At 34.5% G+C, this 26196-nt stretch overlaps 1 protein-coding gene across 1 annotated transcript; it reads right to left on the bottom strand.

The window, feature by feature from the left end:
- Positions 1-1262: 1262 nt before the first annotated feature.
- On the bottom strand, positions 1263-3755 carry LOC131075215 (probable indole-3-pyruvate monooxygenase YUCCA5). Its single transcript, XM_058012047.2, has 3 exons — positions 2749-3755; positions 1980-2351; positions 1263-1828 (listed from the first exon to the last, which is right to left on the bottom strand). Exons 1-3 carry the CDS (start codon positions 3433-3435, stop codon positions 1598-1600), a joined length of 1290 nt encoding a protein of 429 aa, XP_057868030.1. The 5' UTR covers positions 3436-3755; the 3' UTR covers positions 1263-1597.
- Between the last annotated feature and the right edge of the window lie 22441 nt (positions 3756-26196).

Below are 26196 nucleotides of genomic sequence, written 5' to 3'. Positions count from 1 at the left end.
ATTATTGCTACTGGAGAGAATGCCGAACCTGTGATTCTAGACATTGATGGAAAGCAGACTTTCAGAGGGCAGATTATTCATGCCTCTGAGTACAAAAATGGTGCAAGGTATGAAGGGAAGAAGGTGCTCGTGGTGGGATGTGGTAATAGTGGAATTGAAGTCCGTAGTCAGGTAAAAAAAAAAATTATCCATTGTTTCTAACTCTTTAGGAATGTATGCAAGTGTCATCGGTCAAAAAAGTTTACCCAGTGGTTATAAATTTTGACATTTCTGAAGCATGCTATTTCTGAAACTTAAAATCTATGTGGTACAAGTTAAGCTACATTATTTCCACTTGTTAGTCTCGACTTTTGAAACTATATAAAATCATATCCATATGTTGGAGATAAATATTGATGCGTCTATCTTGTGGCTAAGCCAGCTCCGTAGATCGAGTGAGTTAATCTCCAAGATTACTCGCCCATAGGTTAAATTAATCTCAAAACTTACCTGGTCATGTACCTTGAACAAAATAGTGGTCTTACGAAACTAGTGGCGTTCTTTCTTCTTTTCTTGCCTGGTTGTCTGTTACATTTAACACCCCCAACAAAACACCCATTTTTATCTTCAAACCACCAAAAGAAACACATAAAGAGTTTGATTGGAAAGATTTGAATTTAATAGTTTGAGTATTTGAATCAAAGATGGGCTGGTTCTATAAAGGTCAGTAGTTCAATGGTCCAACAATAAATGGAAGGTCTTATGTTTGAATTTTAATTAATCCATGAAAATTATATTCTACCATCTCTTCTCCAGCTTACATTATTCTGATGATGAATTATAAAATATAATTCAAAACATTGATTTAAAAACCTCACACAATCAAATTCAACAACTTGAAAATTTAAAATCCCTGAACTGAGAAAAATTAGTATTTTAATACAGAGATTGCCCCTCATAAAAAGAATTGATGCTTTTCTGGGTATCCTTTAAATTGTGTGAACATGGGCAACATTATGTTTTCAAGATTTCGGTTATTTAAAGTTAGGATCAAGAGTAGATTTTATAGTTGATGAATTCTTTAATCGCAGCAATTTATTGCATTCTTTGTGGCTGAATCATTTATTTTGAAGTATTTAATCAAAATTCTCTTCACCAAGTCAAATTTGTGAAGCAAGTGAATAGTTGACTTAAGCTCAAAATAGCAGAATCCCAATAGAAAGAATGAGAGTATATAGGAGGAAAAACATCGTGATTATCAATGTAAATCAGCAGATCCCATTTTTTTTTTCTTTTAATGTACATCAGTCTGTCTCTCTTCTCTTCCAGGTATAAATCTATAACAAATAAATTTATAACAAAATATCTAACTTTTACCCTTTTTGGACTCTCAAAATTCCCGTACCACCCCTAAACCACAAGAGGTCTTCTCTATCATAAACACAAATTCTCTAAAACTCCCGCTCTCTATATACACAAGAAACTGCAAATCAGTCTTTGTGGCTCCCTGAGGCCCTGGCCTTAATTTGTGGCTTATACACATTAGTTGCACAATATGTCCATGGCTTCAGAACAGCACAGTAACTATGTACAGTGATTCGATGTGAAAATTGCTTGATTAAAACTGGGAGATGCATCTTCTATGACAAGATTTGAACTGATTAGTCTTGGTCTGCTTATTGTCTTCCTTCCATGTCGTCCCTATATCCTTGGCTATACGCCTTGCATCCATTGATGTGCCTAGCAATCCTCTTCTTGTGAACCCCACTGCATACAGACCACTTCCTCCTTTCCACCCATTTGGAAAGGGTGTCTTGGGCATTCCACTTCTAGAAAAAAAATCACATTTCTGCATACAAAAATGGACACACCCACTTATTAGTATATAATTTACAACTACAATATATTACTCTTGCTTACAGCCCCCAACCCCAAGTGGAAAAGATTCTGCAATCATAAGAAAAAAGAAAAGGCATTTTAATCAGAGGAAAAAGATTCACCTCTAGCCAGTAGGGCACGTTGCTTTTGTATCCAGTAGCCCAAACCACAGCATCAAAGTCCTGAACAGTTCCATCGGCAAATTTGGCACCATGGGTTGTAAAGCATTCTACAGCAGGTACAACCTTGATATGACCACTCCTTATTTTTTTCAAGGCTCCAATGTCCAAAACAGGGGTCTTTCCTGCTACATTCTTGAGTTCTATAGGCCCAGTTTTGGGCCTTGGCAGGCCATATCTTCCAGTATTGCCAAGCATCAACCAGGCAATAAACAATATCAAACGATCCACGAGCCATAGTGGGAGCCATCTCATCATTGCCATTGCCACACCAAAAGTGGACTTTCCAAACATTTCTCGTGGCAGCACATGTACCTGCGCATTCCAAAGACTATATTTCAGTTCCACAATTCCCGAATCCACATGCCGCAGTTTAAAAACACATTAAAAATGAAAAAGTAAAATGGCATGCCTCAGAAAGCTCAAAATTTAATGCCACGTTCGAGTTGTATGTCTAGATTCAAGGAGAAATGCTAGAAAGTTTGTTATAAGGTTTCAAGCTTTCACAGCTTACTGATGTTAATTTGACTAAAACATGTGCACTGTTATTAAGCTCTGATAACTATCCCATTGAATGCACGTCCTTAACGACTTTAGAAATTGGGTATTCCCCTAGGAATTGGATAGTTCTCTAAACTTTTTAACATGATTGATCGCTGATATAATATTCCTAAAGAGTTAGAAACAATGAAGGGTGAATGAAAGAATTTACCTGACTTCGGACGACCATTGAAGGATTTGCATTGTGATTAGCAAGATCCAGACTGACTTCCATTCCACTATTACCACATCCCACCACGAGCACCTTCTTCCCCACATACTTTGCACCATTTTTGTACTCACAGGCATGAATAATCTGCCCTTTGAAAGTCTCACTTCCAGCAATGTCTGGAATCACTGGTTCGGCATTCTCTCCAGTAGCAACAATGAGCCAACGGCAAATGTACTCAAACTCACGCACAGCCAAACCACCCTTGGGACAACTCTTAGTGCTAACTCTCCACAGACCACAGGTTTCATCATACTTTGCAGACTGGACGCACTCATTGAACCTGGGGTTGAGTTCGAATTCCTTATTATAGGATTCTAAGTAGTCTATGAACTGCGACTTGGAAGGATATGTGGGGAAATCTTCAGGAAATGGCTTTCTGGGGAGCTCACAGAATTGTTTGGGGAGATGGAGTTTGAGTCTATTGTAAGTCCTATGTTGCCACAAAGAGGCTATACAATCAGCTTTTTCTAATATGATTGAGGGCACTCCTTGCTCTTTTAAACAGGCTGCAGTAGCCAGACCAGAAGGGCCTGCTCCAACAATTACAGGGCCATTTACCCAAACACCTCTCTTCCTGTTCAGCAAAGCATCGTTTGCCTCCTTCCCAACTTGCTCAGAGAAGCCCATTACGAACTATATATGCTCAAAGATATTTGGAGGAAGAAAGAATGTAGCAAAAGACTGAGTTGTGAAAAGGATTAAGTTGGATCAAAGGTTCACAATGATCACAAACTACAGATGGGTAGTGCAGAGATTGTGGCAGAAAGTAACCAGCTAAATGACTATATGAGTAGTAGCGCTATATAAGTAGTATACTGTTCCAGAGAGTCCTGTTCGCAGACGAAGTCAAGATGAAACATCTTTGTTGAGGTGGGAGGGCCCTTATATAGGACTCACGGACTCAGTCCCTGGACTCGAAAAGCTAAGATAGAAATGGAAAGGGAATGTAACATGTGGACTCCGGGACGAACTTACTGCGGAAGTAAACTCTAAATTTAAAAACAAAGGAGAAGATTGTAAAATAGTTAATTCTACCAGGTTCTTGAGTTCTACCAGAAGCTCAAGCACCGTATCCAATGAGACGAGATTTTTTTAATGTTTATGGGGTCACACCTTTGTGCCTTACTCTCCCTAAAGCAATTAGGGAGAAATGTGTAGAGTTGAATGTCATGATATTTTTGTATAGATTATGTAGGCAGGAAGCTTCTTTTTGCATTAAAGGTGATTTTTGTTTTTTTTTTCTTTTAGTAAAGTTTTTAATTAAAATAATAATAAATGATGGATGATATTTTATGAAGGATATTATTTATGTCATTTATAAGTTCAAATTGTTATCTACTATGGGAGTATGAGTCTATGTACACCAAAAAAGCTTCCTACATTAATATTCTAAGGAGAGATCTCAACTAAAACCAATATAGTTTTGGAGATTCTATCGCAAACCACCACACACGGTTATTTGTATAGACACCCTCCAAATAGTAGTAGAAAGTAAGGGAAACATCCCACACAGAGATTCTGGTTGAAGAGACACCCTCCAAATAGAAGTAGAAAGTAAGGGAAACATCCCACCAATTAGATATTTGTATAGGAAAACAAACAATTACATCGTCTCTTGGGATTAAGAGTCAAGGATTGAGGGGTATACATTATGTCAAAGTAATCAAGGCATGATCTCGATCTCATCCCTTATATCATACCTTCAAATGTTTGAATCTTGATAGATGGTGTGATTAAGGAATATACCATGTCACCTTCATCAATTGTGTTCAACCAATTGAACTACAACCTTGTACTAAGAATGATTCCTTTGATTTTCATATTATTGTACAATCTTGATAGAATTTAAAGTGTTTAATTTAATACAAAAGTCTATCTATACACAGATATATTTGATGACTTTAGTTACATTTGAATTTTATTGAAAAGATATTCCTTTTGGATGGTAAAAGTTTTCCACAACCCATAATTTAGAATAAATATTTTTGGAAAATACTGTGTGTGCTTTTTTAATCAATGTTTCAAATCACACGCAATGATCTACATCGAGAAATAGAAAAAATGGTAAGACTAATTGCAAATTAGGCCTTATAAAGGTACTGCAGATTAAGAGAGAGGAAAGGAAATTGGCAAAAAGTGAAAGGAAATAAATAAATATAAAAATAAATAATTAATTAATTAAACTAAAAGGAAAAGAAGAAAATAAAGAAAAAGAAAGCAAAGGTACCAACAAGATCAAGAAAGGAACAAAAAATAAAAAGACAAAATTGGAAATGAAAGAAAAACAAGAAAAAAATTTCCAATTTTGTCTTTTTTTATCTTTTGTTCCTTTCAATCTTGTTGATACATTTGTTTTCTTGTTCTTTACAAGTTGGTCCTTTCCTTTTAATTTAATTTAGTATTTGTTTATTTATTTTCACTTCGTGCCAATTTCTTTTCCCTTTCTTAATCTACAACAGGTCTGGAATTTGACGGTCACCCCTACCTGTCATATGAATTTTTGATGACGGTTTAGTCATTTCAATGTCTTTCATTTGACTTTTTAAGAAAAATGTTAACTGTCAAAAATATAAAAGTAGAAGATTGAAGCAACGAAAATCAATGCACATCTTTCTTGGGAAGAAATGAAAATCATTATCTTAATGAGAAAATAATGATAAATTAGTAATATATGCAAAAATCTTAAATTTACTAAATAAGTTTCTAAATTAATACACTAATATATATTATATATTAACATTAAATGATAATCAATTAATAAATACTAATTTAGTAATAATAAACATTTAAATTTTAAAATTATATAAATATTATGACAAGTTTCTATAACAATCTTATTAAATATATTTAAAAAGTTAAATTGACTAAGTTTCTAAATTCATATATAAAAAAATAGAATATATTGTGAAAAATCATATTAAAATATTTTATCAATTATATTCTATCATTTCAATTATGACAAGTTTCTAAATTCATATAAAAAAATAAAACTATTCTAAAAAATCATATGAAAATATTATAAAATTAGAATCAACTACATCCTTCCATATTCTAAATCCTTTCATTTCAAAATATTCTAAATAAATTTGTATTTTTATAATAAACATTCTAAACTAATATATATATTACCTACTATATATTTTTACGGTTTATTTATAATTTGAAGTGCCATCTATACGGTTTTAAAAAAAATAGCATGTCAATACATATGTTCTACTAAATTTTCAAGTTGTCAAATACAGTTCAAAAGTGAAAAAACAGCCATTTTGCCTGTCAAATTCCAGGCTTGATCTATAGTACCTTTATAAGGCCTCATCTACAATCAATCTTATTGAATTTTTGGTGCCCTGATGATGGATCACTGATTGTGATCCAAAACATAGATTAAAAGAAGTACACACAATTTTTTCCAAAAATATTTAAATTCTAGATATTCCTTTTATTTCTAGAAACTAAAGATGTATGTGTATTCAATCTACTAATTTGTATTTATCATTATTAGAGATAATGGATTTTAATAAAACTAAATTTCTTATTCTTGATTTATTTGGTTCTAACATTATTATACAATAGATATTATAATAATTTAATTTCTTTTAACTTTAATTGTATACTCTCATTCTTTTTTAACATTAACTCTTTATATTCTTACAATATAAATTTATTTAATTTGAAATACAAATTTTACTTTAAAAGTGATTATTCTTAAATAATTATAATTAAAAGAAAAAGATACTTTTTTTAACTCTTGAGGTATCCCCACGACCTAGCCTAGCCCCCAACCCACCTTACCTTGGGCTTACTTACTACCAAGTTGGGGCTAGGAAGGGGTGAGCTAAGGAAAGACTAGTCCTTTAGGGATGTACATAGCTAACTGCAAACCATGTACATCAAGCGAACCTGAGCCTCAAAGTTGAACTCGAGACCAATGGAGAGAAAACCCATGGCCCAAGCCAACTCTACTACTTATGCAAGCTAATACTTTTAGTAATATGTATTTACTCTTAAATTATTTATTTTAAAGAAAAGGAGTTAAAGTTAAAAAAAAGGTTTAGTTCAATAAGGATAGATGAGTCTAGCGAGAGTAAATAAAGGAGTCCAAGGTCAGGCCACATTGATGCTTGGGCTTGGGAAAGAAAGGAACTAATATTGTTTAGCAAGTAATTATATCTCATTCTTTGGATCTATATTTTTGTGTTACAAGGTCCTAAGCAAGTGTAACTTTCTATTTGTATATCATTTAATTTCACTTATTTTTTCAAGTGATAACCCTATTCAAATTTTATTTCAAATTATAAACCTACCAAGTTATTGTTTAATTCTTCTCTCTCAAATATTAAAAGTTCTAGAAAAGATAAGAGGTATATGTGGTTAGATAATTTTTTCCCTAGTTGAAGAGGTTGTCCCTGTGGGAGAATATAGAGAAAATATGAAATAATTGATATAACCAAATCTAAGTGTCGAATAATAGGTCTTGCTCCTTGAATTATAGTCTAATAAAAAATATCTTCAATCCTAGATAGTACAACAAAAAAATAATTGGTCCCTACATGTATGCCTATAAATCTTTTTTATAGGAAGGAATATGGGAATACGGAATTTAAAATCACATATCCATGTATATTTGTATCTAATAGATCTTCTATAAAATAGTGCATTAATGTCACAAATTCATGTAGCGATTTTTTAAGCGGTTGAAAAATTAATATACATCAACCTAAAATAATATTAGTGGATATTCATATATTTGAAAGCTCAAGAAATAATAATGGAAATAAAGATAATATTTAAATGGAAGGTAATTGAATTTAAGACAAAAGAAGCTCATAAAATGGTAAAGGGAACAATGTTAAAAACCATGAATGGAAATAAAAAAGTGCATCACTCTAAACATGGAGATCGTCAAAAGTGGATCCAAGTCAATGGGGAGATTTAAATTCTCACAATAGCCCCACTCATCTAGTCATCAAAATCTTTGTGTAAGAGCTAATGTATTTGAAATAAAGAATATAAAATATGAAAATAAGTAAAAATATAAGACACCAAGATGGAAAAAATGATAAGTTTCAAACTAAGACTAGAAGAAGACAACAACATACTCAAGGCTCAAGTGGAAAATCCATAAAATCTTGTAAATCTTAGGTAGCTTGGTTGGTATATTTTTAAGCAAACCAACCATTGTCCAAAAAATGCAAAGGTAACTTCTACAATAAAAAGGAAAGTACAAAAAAAAATGAAACAAATCTAAGAAGAACCCCAAAATGGAAGAGTGAGAAAAATAGTTGTGAAACAAATTGTAAGAGGTTATGTATTAGGTAGAGGTAACTTACAATAATCAATGGACAAATACAAGTTCATAACTCAATGCAAGTAAAAGGTCAAAGGGTAGAAGAAAGGGAGCAACTTGATAAGTGATTGAAAATATAATCATGTCAAAGGGGCAAAAGACTTTAGTGAAGGGGAATCTTAGAATAACAAGTTAGCAAAGGATTCCCTATTAAATGAAATGCTATAATGGAGAGGGTAGATCAAGAAAGATATAGAATTATAATATGGGTTTAAAGGGATGGGGACATTTGGATCACAATAGAAAGTTATGGTGATAAAATAAGATTGCTAAGAATAATGTCATATTGAACTACTCAAATTACTATCTATATGAAGGAGCAATCAACATGACAAACACAATTGGGCCACCCAATGTCAAGCTCCACATACATACAATGTTCTCTTGACTAAGGAAAATCAACAAGCTTTTAGAGTGGCACTAATTAGCAAGCTATGGGAAGAGAGAATTAAGGGAAAAGCTATTGTTTCTATAGTTTTAACTAAAAGGGAGGCTAATGCACACCATTCAAGAAGCCCGAAACACATACAAATGTGTTGAGACCAAAAAGAAGTAAATAAGTACCTTTGAGAAATAAACCCATGGTATGATGAATAATGAAAGTCAAGAGAAAGAATGATAAACAAACTAGAAAATAGAATATCAAAAAACAAAAAAATGTACAAACAATTCATAGGAACAAAAAAGAAGAATATACAAGAAACATAATGAAGGACTTGATCTACTTATGGAAACATGAACCAAAGGTGTTTCGGAGGGAGCTTCAAAATGAAAAAACACATATCAAGAAAAACACAATAACATGTCAATAGTTAGAATACACAAAATAGTTGTAAGATAGCGAAAATGAAAAAGAAACTCCTTGAAATCATTTCCAATGAAGAATCAATTATGATGTAAGACATCATACAATGTATTTGAAATCTATGTAATGGGTAAATCTTGAGACATAAATTAAAGCATTTAGACTGGGAAAATAAAATTCTAGCACTTAAAATTAAATATTTTCTTCGTGAAATCATTTTAAAAGGTTTTTAGGTAGAGTGGACAACTAGACTAGACATGACTTTGTTCAAAAATAAAGATGCAAACAATATCTCAAACTATCATGGTCAACCTTCTCTTTACAAATATTTTTGGGAGTGTGATAGAATGTAGGATTACCACTTGAGTAGAGAAATAGGGAAAGAAAAGAAAGGTTACTTCAGGAATTTTTAGACCTGAATCCTCAACTATCAACAACTAAATCAAGTTTCAACACTTGGTTGAAAAGGTTTCAGACAAAAAATGATGTATGTAGCAATGTTACTTTACAGACTTTAAGGAGGCAATTAACACAATTTCTAAGAGTAAATTATGAATTGTAATGGAGGAACTAGGATTACTAAAACATTAAAAGGAAATAGATAACACATTGGATGAGCAAGTTAAGACTAAAATCAAAATTAAATTAGGTTTGTTCATTTTTTGGGGAGTGGTAAAGGTATCAAACGAGACTACCCTCTATCTCTAACTCTATTCAGGCTATACATCGAGAAGCTATATGATTGGATAAACAAATCTATGGGGGGGTTAACTATACTATGTGGTGAAACTCTTGCTTTATACTAATGGCCTAATTCAATGGTACACATCACAACCCAAGGTTTGAGAGACCACTTGTAAGCTTCAGAGCTCTTTTATATTGGCCTTGAGTTTAACAACTGACTTAGTTGGAACACATTTGGGATGAAAAGGATACAAGGAGAATGAATATATATATATATATATATATATATATATATATCTGTGTGTGTGTGTGTGTGTGTGTGTATTCTCTTTAAAATAGGTGTAGGAATGTTGATGTGGGATATGAAGACCACCAAGGTCTTATCTAGTTTACTTGTCACACTAGTGGTATTACATAGAACTCTGAGGTATAGGCTAGTGGAACATTGACTTTGAAATATAGGTAAATAAAATAGACCCAAAAGCATTTAATAACTAGTAATTTCAAAAAAAAAGGCTTTCAATTCCCTATGAAATCATCCTTGTAAAGACAAGAACTTCTCCTTTAGAAGCCCTTCTATTACCAAGTTACTACATTACTTTAAAAAGATTAAAAAAAAATGAAGATTGACAAGTGGCCTAAGATTGCAATAGACGAAAAGTCGTCCAAAAAGAAGAGAACAAGGATAAAATAAAACCACAAATGATTGAATAGATGGGACATTACCTCAAATCAACGCCCAAGCCTCAATAATTGCATAAAAATCTAAGTGAATGAAAATTTCATAGTAGTGACATGGAAGAAGAAAACAGTTAGAAAATGACAAGATTATATTGTAGGGTTCAATCCAATGTATAAGGATTATGAAAAATCTTATAAAGGATTGAAATCAAATGAGGATAAAAGATTCTGATTGCTCAGCTAATGACTAGCTCCCATCAGTTCAAATATAAGACAATTGGATAGACAATATCCAAAAAAGAATGGAAAGGAAGGGTCTATTTTTTTGCATCATAGGGATAGTAGCAACAAAAGAATATCTCATCTTTGAATGCCCAAAGTACAAGGATATCCAAGCCAACTTAAGGAAAATAGGCTCCATAGTAGAACTATTCAAAGAAAACAGACTATAAAATTTGGGAGAATCTCTAAACCATATGAATCTTTAACTGATTATAACAACTAGTACAACCTATAATCCCTCTGTTAATTTTGATCTATTGAACATAATTAAAATCATTTTATTTCATATCATTTAAACAAAGTGTAACATTTTAAAACACTTGAGCCCAAATGGTTTAATAAACATAATCAAATTCATTTCAATTGAACATAATTAAAATCATTTTATTTCATATAATTAAAACAAATTGCAATATTTTAATATTTTGAGATCTACATGGAACAAACCCAAAACCCTTAACCAATTTTAAACGAATTAGTTGGTTAAGGGTTTTGAGTTTGTTCCATGTAGATCTCAATATTAATTCTCCTCGTTTAGATTTACCTTTATTATTTACCTTTGTTGGACCTAATCCATCAGCCTCAAGGAGTTATAAAGAGGGCTCGCCCTATCTAGAACTAAACCCCTGAATGTTGGATGGAACTAGCTATTAGTCAGACATATAGAAGGCACATCTTCCGATGCAATATTTTTAAAGATTTATATGACTGCATAGTCACTTCCTTAGCAGACTAAAGTGTGAATTCTTCTAGAACTTTTTTAAAAAAAATTAGAACACTTGTACCATGAGATTTCAAAAGGGATATTTTGTGTAATATCCCTCCCACTTCATACCTCGAAGTAAGTAGCTACGTTACGTCAATATCATCGAAGTCGCTAGGTTACCACCTTTGCATTTGTCCTCGGAATCACACACACCTACCATGTAGTCTTCAAAACAAGAAACCATTAGGTACCTTGTAGGCTAACAAATATTTTAGGAAATCATCGATATAAAAATTATATAATGGTATCTTTTTTATTAGGATAAAATTGAGAAAAGTGATGGCGTGCTAGGCAGACATTAAAATGTGGGATTTTTCCTGTGATTTTTACCATGAGCTAGAAAATAACGGAAAAGTGTCAACATAAAACAGGGGCCAAGGAGTAGCGTGAGCTAAAAGCTTTGCTAAAATCAATATATGGGCTAAAATGACGGAAAAGCGTCATGGCAAAACGAGGGCCGAAAATAGCGTGGACCGGAAGTCATGAAACTGACGTGTCTTGTTGTCGTAAAGGGAATGGGGAGTAAAACGAAGTTGTGTCCAAGACGTGGAGAATAGCCGGCCGGAAAATATTAAAAAAAGAACAGCTTGAACGCCGCCATCGCTACGGGCATGTGACGTCAGATTTTGGCGGAGGTGGCGTCGTTCCTAACGGCGACGAATGAAAGTTGGCTGTGGATAGGCCCCACCACCCAATGCTGACGTCATCTATCCACCCATCGATAGCGCTGTCTGCGAAGGGGCATGTTGGCCTTTACAAAGCAATAGAGGTGTGATGTGCTTATAATCCCTATGAACCTTCCTTGTCATCATTGTAATTAGGGTTGATGTGCTTCTAATCCCTAAAACCCTTCCTTGTCATCATTGTAATTAGGGTTGATGTGCTTTTAATCCCTATGAACCTTCCTTGTCATCATTGCATTGCATGGCCCCTCAATGATTTGGAAGGCACCCACAAGCCCAATGTAAAAAAAAGGAAAAAAAATTTAAAAACTTTTTTCCATTTCTAGGACCTTTCTAGTGATGGATACATACGGTTGCCTTGTTCAAGGGTTTATGTCTTCCTAATAAGAAGAACCTTCCTTGTCATCATTACAAGGAAGAAACCCACTAGTCAAATTAAAGAAAAGATAGAAATGTCATTTCCATTTATCTACAAGTCAAACATGCAAATATGGGCATATATATGATTGCCAATCTCCAAAGTCATATTTGATTTCCAACCTTATATAGTCAATGCAAAATTTGCCTTACAAGGATTCATTCTATTTTCTCATTAAGAGGAGGATGGGATGGGTATGAACGCTCTCTTAATTAATTATTTATGAAAAAAATGTACAAGATTCTATTTGTAGCTAAAAAGAATTCAAATATGAAATCGTGTTTAGAATTAATATGTTCAAATAAATAGATAGTTGAATTACATTAAGTTTTAGGTCAAATATACTTTTGTGGACTAAATTGTGCTTATTTGAATATTTGGAATCTATTCATCTAATTGTATGGAATTTATATCTAAGAAATAGGCATGTTGACAAAAATCTTTGAGAGTTTGCTAGACAATGATCTTTTTATATGGTCAAACCCTTGGATTGTGATTTAGCAATTTTGATTAAGAATAAAAAACAATGAAGAATCAAGGAAGATGTTGTACTTTGTCTCTAATTGCATATGTTTGATCTGAATTACTGATATAATGAATGATTTGATGTTTGAATAATAATGCCATGTGATAATCAAATGGATTTGGAATCCCTAAAAGTGAATTAAGGTTTGTTCTTTTATACAACACCCTAGCATGCAATTTGAAAAGTTTCATGATTAAGCCAACAAGTAACAACTAATTGAAAGGGGGTTGGATTTTGGGAAGCCTTCTATTTGTACTAAAAAAAAAAAACATGAAATCATATTTAAATTTTACAAGTTCAAATAAATAGCTAGTTCAATTGTATTATGTTTTGGGTCAAATATACTCTTGTCGACTAAATTGTGCTTATGTAAATATTTAGAATCTAGTCACTTCATTGCATGGAATTTGTATCTAAGAAATAGACAATGTTCATAGAAACCTTTGGGAGTTTTCTAGACAATGGTCCTTTTTATGTGGTTAAACCATTGGATTATAATTTAGCAATTTTGAATAAGAATAAAAAACAAGGAATTGAGGAAGATGTCATACTTTGTCTCTGATTGCATATGTTGATCTAAATTAATGATGTAATGAATAATTTAATGTTTGAATAATAATGCTATGTGATACTCAAATGGATTTGAAATCCCTAAATGTGAATTAAGGTTTGTTCTTTTATACAACACCCTAGCATGCAATTTGAAAAGTTTCATGCTCAATTCAACAACAACTAATTGAGAAGGGATTGGATTGAGTGCAATTCAAATTTTGATTTAAATATTTTGAGGTCATTTACATGTCCATGTATTTTAATCAACTTATTAGATGGACAAGCTAAGGATCAATGTTAGTCTCTAGGAACGTGTGTACATGGAATTAGGTTAGGTTCAAATAATTTGCCAAGTTTTGTAGAGAAACATGTCACTTGTACACTAGTCTCTTTTCATCCTTACATTTCTCTCTACTAGTTAATTGTACACTAGTTAAATAAAACAAGAAATCAACATGAAAATAAATATTGGAACACTCATAAAAAGGATAAAAACAAGGATGATGATTTGGCCACATGCTCTCCTTTTAATGAGTGTTTCATCTTAAAATATCATAATGCAAGTAGTTTTATTGAGTAGCATGTAATAGAATTTAAAATTGGCACTAACATAACAAGTTAAAAATTTAACAATGAAAAAGAAAAAGAAAATAAAAGGAAATATATGTTAGGTATGGTAGGAATTGTACAAAGCATGAAGTTATCGAATGGCATGAAGTTGTCATGTGGCATGAAGCCATGAAAAACAAGAAGCTATGGTGATATGATGCTATAAAAAGAATGAATTCGTAAATGAAAGGAAAGAGAACCAACTAGGTAAAATAAATTATAATTTAATATTAATACAAACTTATTCTTAGATTTACTTGAAATTAATAGTTAATATTTAAATTGGCCTATTAATGGGCCTTTGTGGGTTCATCCACTTGGCATCAATTCTAGATGTGTGGATTAAAATAAAATTTGACGGGGCTTCTAAAGGAAACACTAGTCCATCAAGAGTCGAGTGTGTAGCGCAAGATTGGACGGGGCCTTTAGTGCAAAGAAACTTCAAGAAGATACTAACAATGAAGCCAAGGCACAAGCTACTTTTCTTGTCATAAACTTGGAGATAAAATTGTCGATTGTGAAATTGCACCTGGAGAGAGATTCACAAATTATAGTAAATGCAATAATAAAAGGTGAGGTTCATGTATGGAAATCAAATAAATTGATCAAACTAATTAGACCTAAATTGATTCAATTTAATGAATTTAAAGTTATCCACACATTGAGAAGTGGGAGTGATGTGGCTTACACTCTCTCGAAGCGAAGCTCATGTATAAAAATTAAATCAATTGATCAAACTTATTAGACCCAAATTAATTCAATTTAATGAATTTAAAGTTATCCACACATTGAGAAGTAGGAATGATGTGGCTTACACTCTCTCAAAGCAAGCATCTGCATTAAATATTGGTATTGAAGGAGAAATTTGGGAGGTGGATTTTGAATTTGAAGAAGTACAGGTTGTAGGGGACGTATCAAGAGAACAAATGCATTAAATTCGATGGGATTTTCGAGAAGTTTGATATGTGCAAATGGCAGCATTTTATGGAGGCGGAACAAACATAATTGCCATCTTTTTTAGAGGTAGTGGTTGAGAAGGTGTTATGTAGATTAGAAGAAGATGGAGGAAATTTTCACCTTGCACACCAAAAAGCAACAACTTTCTTTTCTAGGAAAAATCTTCGAGGAAAGATTAAAGAAGGTTTTCAAAATAGATAACCCCATGCTTTTTCAAGTTGCTAGGATGATGTTGGGAAACAAATTTTTGGTGTTGAAGTATAGGTACAGGACCAACATTGACATTGCATCTTTTTTCTTGGTGCGGTACCTAGAGTTCGGCAACAAGGATGACATATAATGGATTATGAATGAATGCGTGAGGCATGAGCGGTTCTATGGTTTAGGTGCCTTCATTGCTATGGTGATACCAAGACAAGGTTTTAAATCTTGAGGGGATGATTGGCTCCATGTGCCCGAGTTCACACCTCCACCACACCCATTTCTGCTTTGGATTGCATCATGTGATAAGGAAGACAAGTGTGTCAAAGCCCAAGTGAGATGACAATTCATCAAGGAGTAGCTCAAGGAAAGAGAAAAAGAACAGAGGGATAGTGACTCGACAAAGGTGAAGCACATTAAGAAGCGGACGAAATTCTGCAAGGAAAACTATTGAGAGACATAGCCAGAGGCTAATGTGGAGAAAAAATGAAGAAGAATGTGATTTTTTTTTTAAATATGTATATTATATTATGATATTTTTTGAATAGTTTCAAATTTTCTGTAAATTTTTTCCAAATATGGTTATTGGGGAAGCATGATAGGTAGATACATTACTATTTTTTTGTATATAATTGTTAGTTGGGGTTGTTCATTATTCATATTTGTGGAAACAAACCATATTTCTTGAAAAATCTATTATGTAAATTTTGGTCAATTAATACTAAATATAAATTAATATTTAAATTTTTTTATATACTAAAAAGGTTGGGATTTAGTTTCATGGGTCACTTTACGATTTTTTGTTGAAGATTCTATTTGTGATAAAAAAATATAATGTGAACTCATATTTAAAATAAATAAGCGCAAATAAATAGTTAGTCAAACTACATTATGTTTTTGGTCAAATATGCTCTTGTGGACTAACTTGTGCCTAATTATATATTTGGAATCTATTCACCTCATTCTCATGGAATTTGTATCTAAGAGATAGGCAATGTTGATATAAACCTTTAGGAGTTTTCTAGACAATGATCTTTTTATGTGGTTAAACGTTTCAATTATTGATTTAACAATTTTGAATAAGAATAATAAACAAGGAATCAAGGAAGATATCATATTTTGTGTCTAATTGTATATGTTGATCTAAATTAATGATACAATGAATGATTTGATGTTTGAAAAATAATGTTATTTGATACTGAAATGGATTTGGAACCCCTAAAAGTGAATTAAGGTTTGTTCTTTTATACAATACCCTAGCATGTAATTTGAAATATTTCATGCTTCGACCAACAGGTAACAATTAATTGACAAGGGGTTGGATTAGGAACAATTCAAATTTTGATTTAAAATTTTTTACGTCATTTACATGCCTGTGGATTTGACTCAAGTAATTGAATGGGAAATTTGAGGATCAATATTTGTCTCTAACCTAATGTGTGTAACTATAATTAGGCTAGGTTCAAATAATTTGCCATTTTTTAGAGAGAAACATGTCACTTGTGTGTTTGAATGTTGTCATTGATGTTTTTGTGATCCAACAACATAAGTTCGGTATACTCTGGTATGAATTTGACAAGCTCTAGCACACATTTGACTCCAGCATATATCCTTTTGGGTCCGCATTGCTCCAAGATGCCAGATATTCTCGTAAGATTTTGAGAACATGTTTTGTATTCGGTATAACATCTATATCTGAGATTTCAGATGATAATGTTTTGTTGCGGCACGGTTATGGGTTCAGTAATAGGATAACCTGCTTATTGGCATAGTGCAATGTGAAGGTTTTGATCCAGTCCTCATTGGAATCATCAGTTGTATGTTAGTTTCCATTTTTTCACCTATTTCATGGATCGTGGAGAAGTTATTTTTTGTTTTGGCCGACTTCTCCAGTATGGTAAGCACAATTGAGCAATAGCATGTAAAGGGTTTTTGATCCAACCCTTCCTCCAGTTGAGCCGACTTGAAGAAGACTCTGTTTGGTATAAATATAGTTCCTTTGTGAAGGATAGGATAATGATCTTTTGATCATACCATGCAATCTACAGTGAATTTTAAAGTGATTATGTATAGTGAAAGTGAAAGTGATTATGTACAATGAATGTGAAAGTGATTAAATGTACTTTAGAGGAACTGTATCTCATGTATAAGCAATCTTAAAAATTCAATTTTTGTAATATTGCTTGTAAGTCATCCTCTGGCAATGAGCCATCATATTTTAGGTAGTGAGCCCTTTGGGCAATGAGCCACCCATGTATTTTGTAACTTATTACATAATATTGAGATCTGATCCTCTCCGTGGTTTTTCCATCTTGGGTTTTCCATATATAAAATCTGGTGTTATGTGGTGTACTATATTTTTGCTTATTGTTCATTTCAATTATGCAAATTAAGCTATGTTATGTGGATGGTTGTTTAAAAGTTTTAATAAAATCAAGGGAATATTGATTCACCCCTCCCTTCTCAATATTCTAGATGTTCAACATTGTACATGAGTCACTTTTCACCCATACATTTCTCCCCACCAGTCAATTGTGCACTAGTAAAATAAAATAGGCAATCAACATGAAAAAAAAATATTGGAACTTTCATAAAAATGATACATTTAAGGATAATGGTTTGTCCACATATTCTTATTGTAATAAGTGCCCCATCTTAAAACTTATAAATGCAAAATGTTCTAATAAGTAGCATGTAATAGAATTTAAAATAGGAACTAATATAACAGGTTAAAATTTTAACAATAAAAAAGAAAAAGTAAATACTTGAAGGAAACATATATTAGGCATGATAGGAGTTTTACAAAGTATGAAGTATTACAAAGAAATGAACCTATGTAAAAAGAGAATTAACTTGTAAAATATGATGAAGCTACAAATATACAAGAAGCTATGGTGCTACCATGCTATAAAAAGTGTGAAGTTAGGGCAAGTGCACCAAGATGGGGGACAAAAAAGATGTTACTTTTCTTTTTAGCCTTTGTCAAGGCATTTGGCAAGCACCAAATAGGTTTGGTGTGCCAAGCCTAAGGTTTGGTTGTGCCAAACCTATTTGGTGAGTACCAAATAGGGCACTCACCAAATGATTTACATAAACTAATTGTATCTCTCTCTCTTAGTGCAATCTCTACAAAAAATATAACATTTAAGTATAGGAGTTACAATATAGATTCTAGGTTTTAGAAGATCATATAAATTTTCAGACAGTCAAATTTTAGTAATTAGCATGCTCCTATCAACATTCTCTCACTCTCTTTATCTCCCCAAAACTCTAGACCTATCTCTCTCACTTCTCTCTCCCCTATTTAGGTCTCTCCCACCCTCTCTCCCTCTCTACATTTCCTTTAATACTTACCCTCATTTCTATCCCTTCCTCTCTCTTCTTCTCTCTCCTACTCATTGTTTCTCTCCCCGCTCTTCATTCTCTCAATCACTACCTCACACTCCTAAACTCTCCCTCTCTCCATCCTTACCTCTCACTCCCTATCTTATTACCTACCTCTATTCCACCCTCTATCTCTCTCCCTAGATCTCTCACACCTCTCTCCCTAACCTCTAGGTCTCTCACCTTTATATCTCTTCCCTCTATAGTTCTTTCCCACCCTCTCCACCTCGTGTACTACCTCCTTACACATATTTCTTTCTTTGTGACCTTTTCTCTCATTTTCTTCTAGAGAGGGGAGAGATGTAGAGGTGAGAGACCTAGAGCTTAGGGAGAGAGAGAGAGAGAGAGAGAGAGAGAGAGATGAGAGACCTATAGGGTGAGGAATATATGTGAGAGAGATGGATTTTGGGAGAGAGGTGGGTAATGTGACATGGATGGAGAGGTAGAGAGTTGGAGAGGGAGTGAGAGGTAAAACTAAAGGGAGGAGAGAGGGGGGGAGAGAGAGGGGGGGGGAGAGAGAGGGGGGAGGTAAAGGTGATAACATAGAAAATGGAGAGAGAATAAAAGAAAGTGGGTATGGGAGAGAGATATGAGAGTAAGGAGGTAGAGGGAGATAGAGAGGGAGGAGGGGATAAAGGGAGAGAGAGAACTATATAGGGAAGGGATGGAGAAGAGGAGAGATAATTGAAAGAAAAAAATTACAGTTTAAGGAGGGAGGGGAAGATAGTGATGATTCATGATCAACAGTAAATACCCAACAGATACTAAGAGGGGGGGTGAATCAGTACAGACAAAAACTTCTTAAACAACTTAAAATGCAAAGACTACACTAACTAGTAAACAATATCACCGATCTAAATCAAGGCACTATCGGTAAAACACAGTATAATTGTAAAACACAGTATTACTGTAAAACACATCAACCGGTAACATCTAGATCTTCTCAAAACCTAATATCTCATCTCAACTTCACCCATATGCTTAAGCAAGTAATACATCATAAATACAATGGCCATTGGATCAGCTTGCATTACTGCTTAACAGAAAACACTAAAACATCACATGAAAAGGCATCACACATAACACATTGATTTTTCACATGGAAACCCAACTAGGAAAAACCACAGTGGGGATGAATACCCACAAATTGTTCTTGAACTCTTCTGAAGTTCTCTCTATTAGGAGCCTAGTCCGGTTAAAGACTTTACAACTGGTTCTGCTAGGAACCGATCCTGCTAGGGATCACCCGGTTAAGGGATGGCTGAATACCCTGTTAGAGGTTAAAACTTTGTTAAAGGTTACCTTGTAAGAGGATTTGAAGAACTCAATGATTTTGAGTCACCTTGTTAAAGGATTTACAAAAAGGTTGTTAAAGCTACCCGGTAAAGGGATTTTCCATCTGCTGAAATGGTTAGAAGTCAACAAGTAATACACTAATCTGATAATAACACTTAATGCCAAGGCAGATCTGCTTCAGTTTCTTTACATCTACAATCACACTCTCCAAATCTCTACTTACTCCTTTGGTCTGGCAAGAATTGCCTCACATACATTCATTTGCCAACAATTTCAAATGAAAATCATCATCGACCTTATAGACAACAATCAGGTCGGTGGCCAAAACCTAAAACCCTAAGCATCTAGGTTAACAATATAGCCGGTCCAATCCTAGTCGTTTAAACACATTACATAGGGTAAAACAATCTTGAACAAATCTCAAGACTTTCTCCATCATCCATTCTCCACTGCTTCTGGAAGCTGATAACCCATCACGCGCTCTCCACTGTTTACTAAGATTTTGCACATTCCCGAGGTAGATAGAATCAATCTTCTTCATGCAAGATCCTCAAGTAAATTCTTCACACACACAAGGTTGACGTGGTTACGCGGTCTAATCTTCATTTCAATGCTAACTCATCACAGGATGTCGTCGGTCGAATCAACAGACTTGGAATGCATCACCCGAAAACCCTGAAGTTGAGACTACCAATCGGTAGTCATATCAAATGAAACCCTGATACAAACTTTGCATATATCGGTTCACTTTTTGTATATACCGGTTAATACCATCATACCAGTTCACTTTTTGCATATACCAGTTCATACCATCATACCGGTTCACTTGCCAATTTGCTTACTTTAATATACCGGTTCATACTTCAGGATATTGACATCAATGACAACATACAATCCCATCATGTCATCAAACTCTGCACACATGCCAACAATCTCCCCCTTTAGCATTGATGGCAATACACAAAGATATATCTACATCTTCTTCCATATTATATGTCTTCAATACTGCAGATATCTTCTTTGCTTCACATCTTCTCCCCCTTTGACAACAATGCCAAAGTGAAGGCACAAACATCCATGATCTACTATGTTGCTCCCTCTAAGGAGTATCATACTTCAACACATCAATCCTCAAAAAGATTTGACAATGCAATACTTGACTGATGTGGAGCACATACCTTTAGTTCACCTCTTGAAGGGGCAACACCCCTAATTCACCTCTTAAATAGGTAAATGTAGCCTTCAGTAGAGGCTTGGTGAATATATCTGCTAACTACTCTTTACTAGAAACATGTTCCAATACAACCTCTTTATTCTAAACTTTCTCCCTCAAGAAATGATACTTGAGCTCGAAGTGCTTGGTTCTAGCATGTAATAACAGATTCTTGGAGATATTAATTGCACTTGTGTTATCACAAAATATACTCACTGGTTCAGATACAAGGACTTTGAAACCACTAAATACATGCTTCTTCCAAATTGTCTTAGTGCAGTTCATAAATATTGCTACATATTCTGCTTTAGTTGTGGACTAAGAGATACAACTCTGCTTCTTTCTCATCCATGAGACTAGTCTACCACTGAGAAAGAATGCACCACCGGTTGTGCTCTTTCAGTCGTCAACATTACCAACCCAATCGGCATCAGTAAACACTTTGAGATTGAAATCATTATTGTATGGATACCACAATCCATAATCTATAATTCCCTTTAGATATCTAAGAATCCGCTTGACTGCTACCAAGTGGGATTCTCTTGGACTTTTCTGGAAACATGTAGCAATGCCCACTGCATGTGCAATGTCCAGTCTGATTTGTAGTACATAGTGCAACTTACCAATCATTGACCGGTATTCCTTCTCATTCACCAATGTTGAGTCATCTTCTTTTGACAATTTACAACCGGTCATCATTGGTCTACCAACCAGTTTGTTGTCTTCCATGCCAAAGGTCTTTAACACCTCTTTGACATACTTGGACTGAGTGATAAAGATACCATCTTTAATTTTTTGAATCTGTAGTCCAATGAAGAACTTAATCTCTCTGATTAGTGACATCTCGAATTCCTTCTTCATTTCATCTGCAAATGCATGGCTCATCTTGTCATCTCCACCAAAAATTATGTCATCAACAAACACTTCACAGGTCATAATCTGATCTCCTTCTATGTTCATATAGATATTGCTATCTTTACTTGTTCTTTCAAATCCAATCCTCACAAGATTGGAGTGTAAACGTTCATACCATGCTCTAGGTGTTTGCTTCAATCTAGACAAGGCTTTATGTAGCCTACACACCATATAACTGTCTTCTGATAGGGCAAACCCATCTCGTTGCTCTATATACACTTCCTCTTCAAGTATTCCATTCAAGAATGCAGATTTCACATCAATCTGATACACTTTGAATCCCTTGAAGGTTGCATATGCAAGTAGCATTTGAACTCCTTCCAATCTAGCTGCTGGAGAAAATGTTTCTCCATAGTCTTCTCCTTCTTCTTGAGCATATCCCTTACATACCAATCTTGTTTTGTTTCTTACCACTATTCCATCTTCATTCAGCTTGTTTCTAAAAACCCATTTGGTGCCAATAACATTTTTGTGCTCAAGTCTGGGTACCAAAGACCATGTACCATTCTTTTCTATCTGGTTAAGTTCTTCTTCCATAGCCTTAATCCAGTCTTCATCTTTGTGTGCCTCTTTAAATGTTTTGGGCTCAAATTCAGAAATCATGCAAGAATTCTCTCTGACCTTTCTCCTTGTAAGTATTCCTGCATCCTTATCCCCTATGATCTGCTTTGGATCATGATGCAACTTTACATACCTAGGAATGATCTTAACTGATTCCTCTTGCTTTTCCTCTTTATCCTCATCTTCATCAACATCTACTGGTGTAGGAGCACTGTTACTTATACTTGGTTGTTTTGCAACTGGTTCCCAGAAGGTTACATCTGGTTCATCTACCGCTCAATCGCTGTTGGTTTCCTTAGGTTTCTCAGAGGTTTCATCAACTCTAACATTGATACTTTCAACAATTCTTTGAGTCCTATTGTTAAAACACTTGAGAGCTTTGCTCTTGGTGGAATACCCTAGGAATATTCCCTCATCACATTTTGCATCAAACTTTCTCTGGTATTCACTTCTCTTGATATAACACTTGCTACCAAACACTCTAAAGTAGCTTACTACTGGAGTCTTACAGGTCCAATAATCATAACGAGTTTTATCCATACCTTTCTTGATGAGTAATCGATTCATAGTGTAGACTGCAGTGCTCACCACTTCTCTCCAAAAAGTGTGAGCAACCTTCCCTTGAATCAGCATCGTTCTGGCAGCTTCAACTATAGTCTGGTTGTTCCTTTTAGCTAGGTCAGTCTGCTATGGAGTCTGGGGGGTAGACAGTTTCCTCTTGATGTCGTTCTCTTCACAGTACTTATTGAATTCACTAGAAGTGAACTCACCTCCTTGGTCAGTTCTAAGGATTTTAATCCTCTTACCACTTTCCTTTTCAACTAGTTCTCTGAAGGCTTTAAAATTTCCAAAAGCTTCAAACTTGTCTTTCAAGAATGTGACCCACATCATTCTTGAGAAATCATTAGTAAGAATCATAAAGTACCCATCTCCCTAAACATTCCTAGTTTTCATAGGACCACACAAATCAGTGTGCACAAGATCAAGTAAATTATCTGTTGTGAAAGATTTACCTTTGAAGGTTGAGGAAGACATTTTCCCCAGTTGACATTCTCTACATAAAGGATTCTCTTATTTGTTCAGCACGGGTAATCCTCTAACTACCTTGATCTTAGTTTCCTTCACAATATTATCAAAATTTACATGGCAGAGTCTCCTATGCCATATCCAACTATCATCAAACTTAGCCATTAGACATTTACTGATATTTGTATTTAACTGAAATAAGTTACCTCTAGTCTGCATACTGGTGTCCATCAGTTCACCACTCTTTCCTTTTATTTTGCACACTCCATCTTTGAATTCCAGAGTGAGTCCTTTATCATTCAACTGGGCAACACTCAAAAGGTTATGCCTGAGACCTTATACTCAATACACATTATCAGCACTGCTTTTTCCATTTAGAGAGATGGACCCTTTTCCTTTTACCATACATGGTCCATCATTACCAAATCAAACTACACCTCCATCATACTCTTCCAGAGACAGAAACTTCCTCCGCTCACCAGTCATGTGGTGAGAACATCCACTATCAATAATCCACTCATTAGAATTATCAAAGTGGGAGACAAGAGCCTTCTTGTCTAACATATCTTCCTTAACGGCTACAAACACTATGTCTTCGCTTTCTTCATCTTCTGATTCATCATCAGTTGCACCTTCATCAACTACAACAAGACAGTTTCTCCTATTTCCTCCTGTGAACTTTTTGAACTTCTCCAGTTTGTCCTTATTATCACTGTTGGGATAGTTGACAGCAATGTGTCCTATCCTATTGCAAGAAAAACATTTCAAAGGGAGCTTACCTCTGTATTTTCCAGTTCCCTTAGGAAGTCTCTTGGCAAGAAGATCTTCAAACTCCATCAGGATCTCCTCATCATCCATATCCCTGCTTTGTCTGGGTTCATAGCTGGTACCAACCTCTTTTCCCTTTCTGGATAGTGCAGCAGATGCTCTAAAGGCCGATTCAGTCTTCTGAACAATGCCATCATAACTGTTTAGCTCATATGCGGTCAACTTAGCAATGATGGAATCTAGGGATACCTTTGTCTTGTCAATAGATCTCAGCTCCTGAATAGCAGCAACCCTTATTGCATAGACCGGCAACAAGGATCTCAAAACCTTGCTAACAACGGTGGAATCATCCATTGTACCTCCTGCACTCTTGATGTCTCCAACAACTGTTTTAATCCTTATCCCATAATGTTGAATGGTCTCTCCTTCAACCATCTGCATGTCTTCAAATTTTCCCCTAAGGCTTTCTTCCTTAGCTTACTTCACATGCTCATCACTGCCACAGATAGTCTCCAAAGTATCCCATACATATTTGGGATTGTCTTTGTCCTAAACATCTATAAACTCAATATCAGATAGAATGTTGATAAGAGCTTCAATGACATGCCCATTCTCCTGAATTTCTCTTCTTTGATCATTGGTGAGAGTACCGGTAGGGACAACATAAGTATTCTCAACATAGTTCCAATGTTGAGCACCCATGCTTTTAATGTAGATCTTCATTCTGTCCTTCCATATCTTAAAGTTATCTCTGTTGAACTTAGGACCTTCCCTCTTCATCATTAGAAAAGCATCTTTTCCTCAAGCATTTAAGCTTATAACACAGAGGACTTGGAGGACGCTCTGATACCAATTGATGATTAATGATGAACAAAAAATACCCAACAGATACTGAGAGGGAGGGCTAAATCAATATAGACAAAAACTTCTTAAACTTCAAAGACTGCACTAATTGGTAAACAATATCACCAATCTAAATCAAGGCAATACCGGTAAAACACAGTATGATTGTAAAAGACATAAACCGGTAACATATAGATCTTCTCAAAACCTAATATCTCATCTCAAAATCACCCATATTCTTAAGCAAGTAATACATCAGAAATACAATGACCATTGGATCAGCTTGCATTACTGCTTAACAGAAAACACTAAAACATCACATGAAAAAGCATGACACATAACACATTGATTTTTCATGTGGAAACCCAACTGGGAAAAACCACAGTGGGGATGAATACCCACAAGTTGTTCTTGAACTCTTCTGAAGTTTGCTCTGTTAGGAGCCTAGTCCGGTTAAAGACTTTACAATTGGTTCTGCTAGGAACCAACTCTGCTAGGGATCACCCAGTTAAGGGATGGTTGAATACCCGGTTAGAGGTTAAAACCCTGTTAAAGGTTACCTTGTAAGAGGATTTGAATCACTCAATGATTTTGAGTCACCTTGTTAAAGGATTTACAAAAAGGCTATTAAAGCTACCCGGTAAAGGGATTTTCCATCTGCTGAAATGGTTAGAAGTCAACAGGTAATACACTGATCTGATAACAACACTTAATGCCAAGGCAGATCTACTTCAGTTTCTTTACATATGCAATCACACTCTGCAAATCTCGGCTTACTCCTTTGGTTTGGCAAGAATCACCTCACATACATTCATTTGCCAACAACTTCAAATGAAAATCATCATCGCCCTTATAGACAACAATTAGGTCG

This window comes from Cryptomeria japonica, chromosome 11, assembly GCF_030272615.1.
Source record: "Cryptomeria japonica chromosome 11, Sugi_1.0, whole genome shotgun sequence".
NCBI classification, from domain to species: domain Eukaryota; kingdom Viridiplantae; phylum Streptophyta; class Pinopsida; order Cupressales; family Cupressaceae; genus Cryptomeria; species Cryptomeria japonica.
Note: the sequence above shows the minus strand (reverse complement) of the source record. Positions and strands in the feature narration are given on the sequence as shown.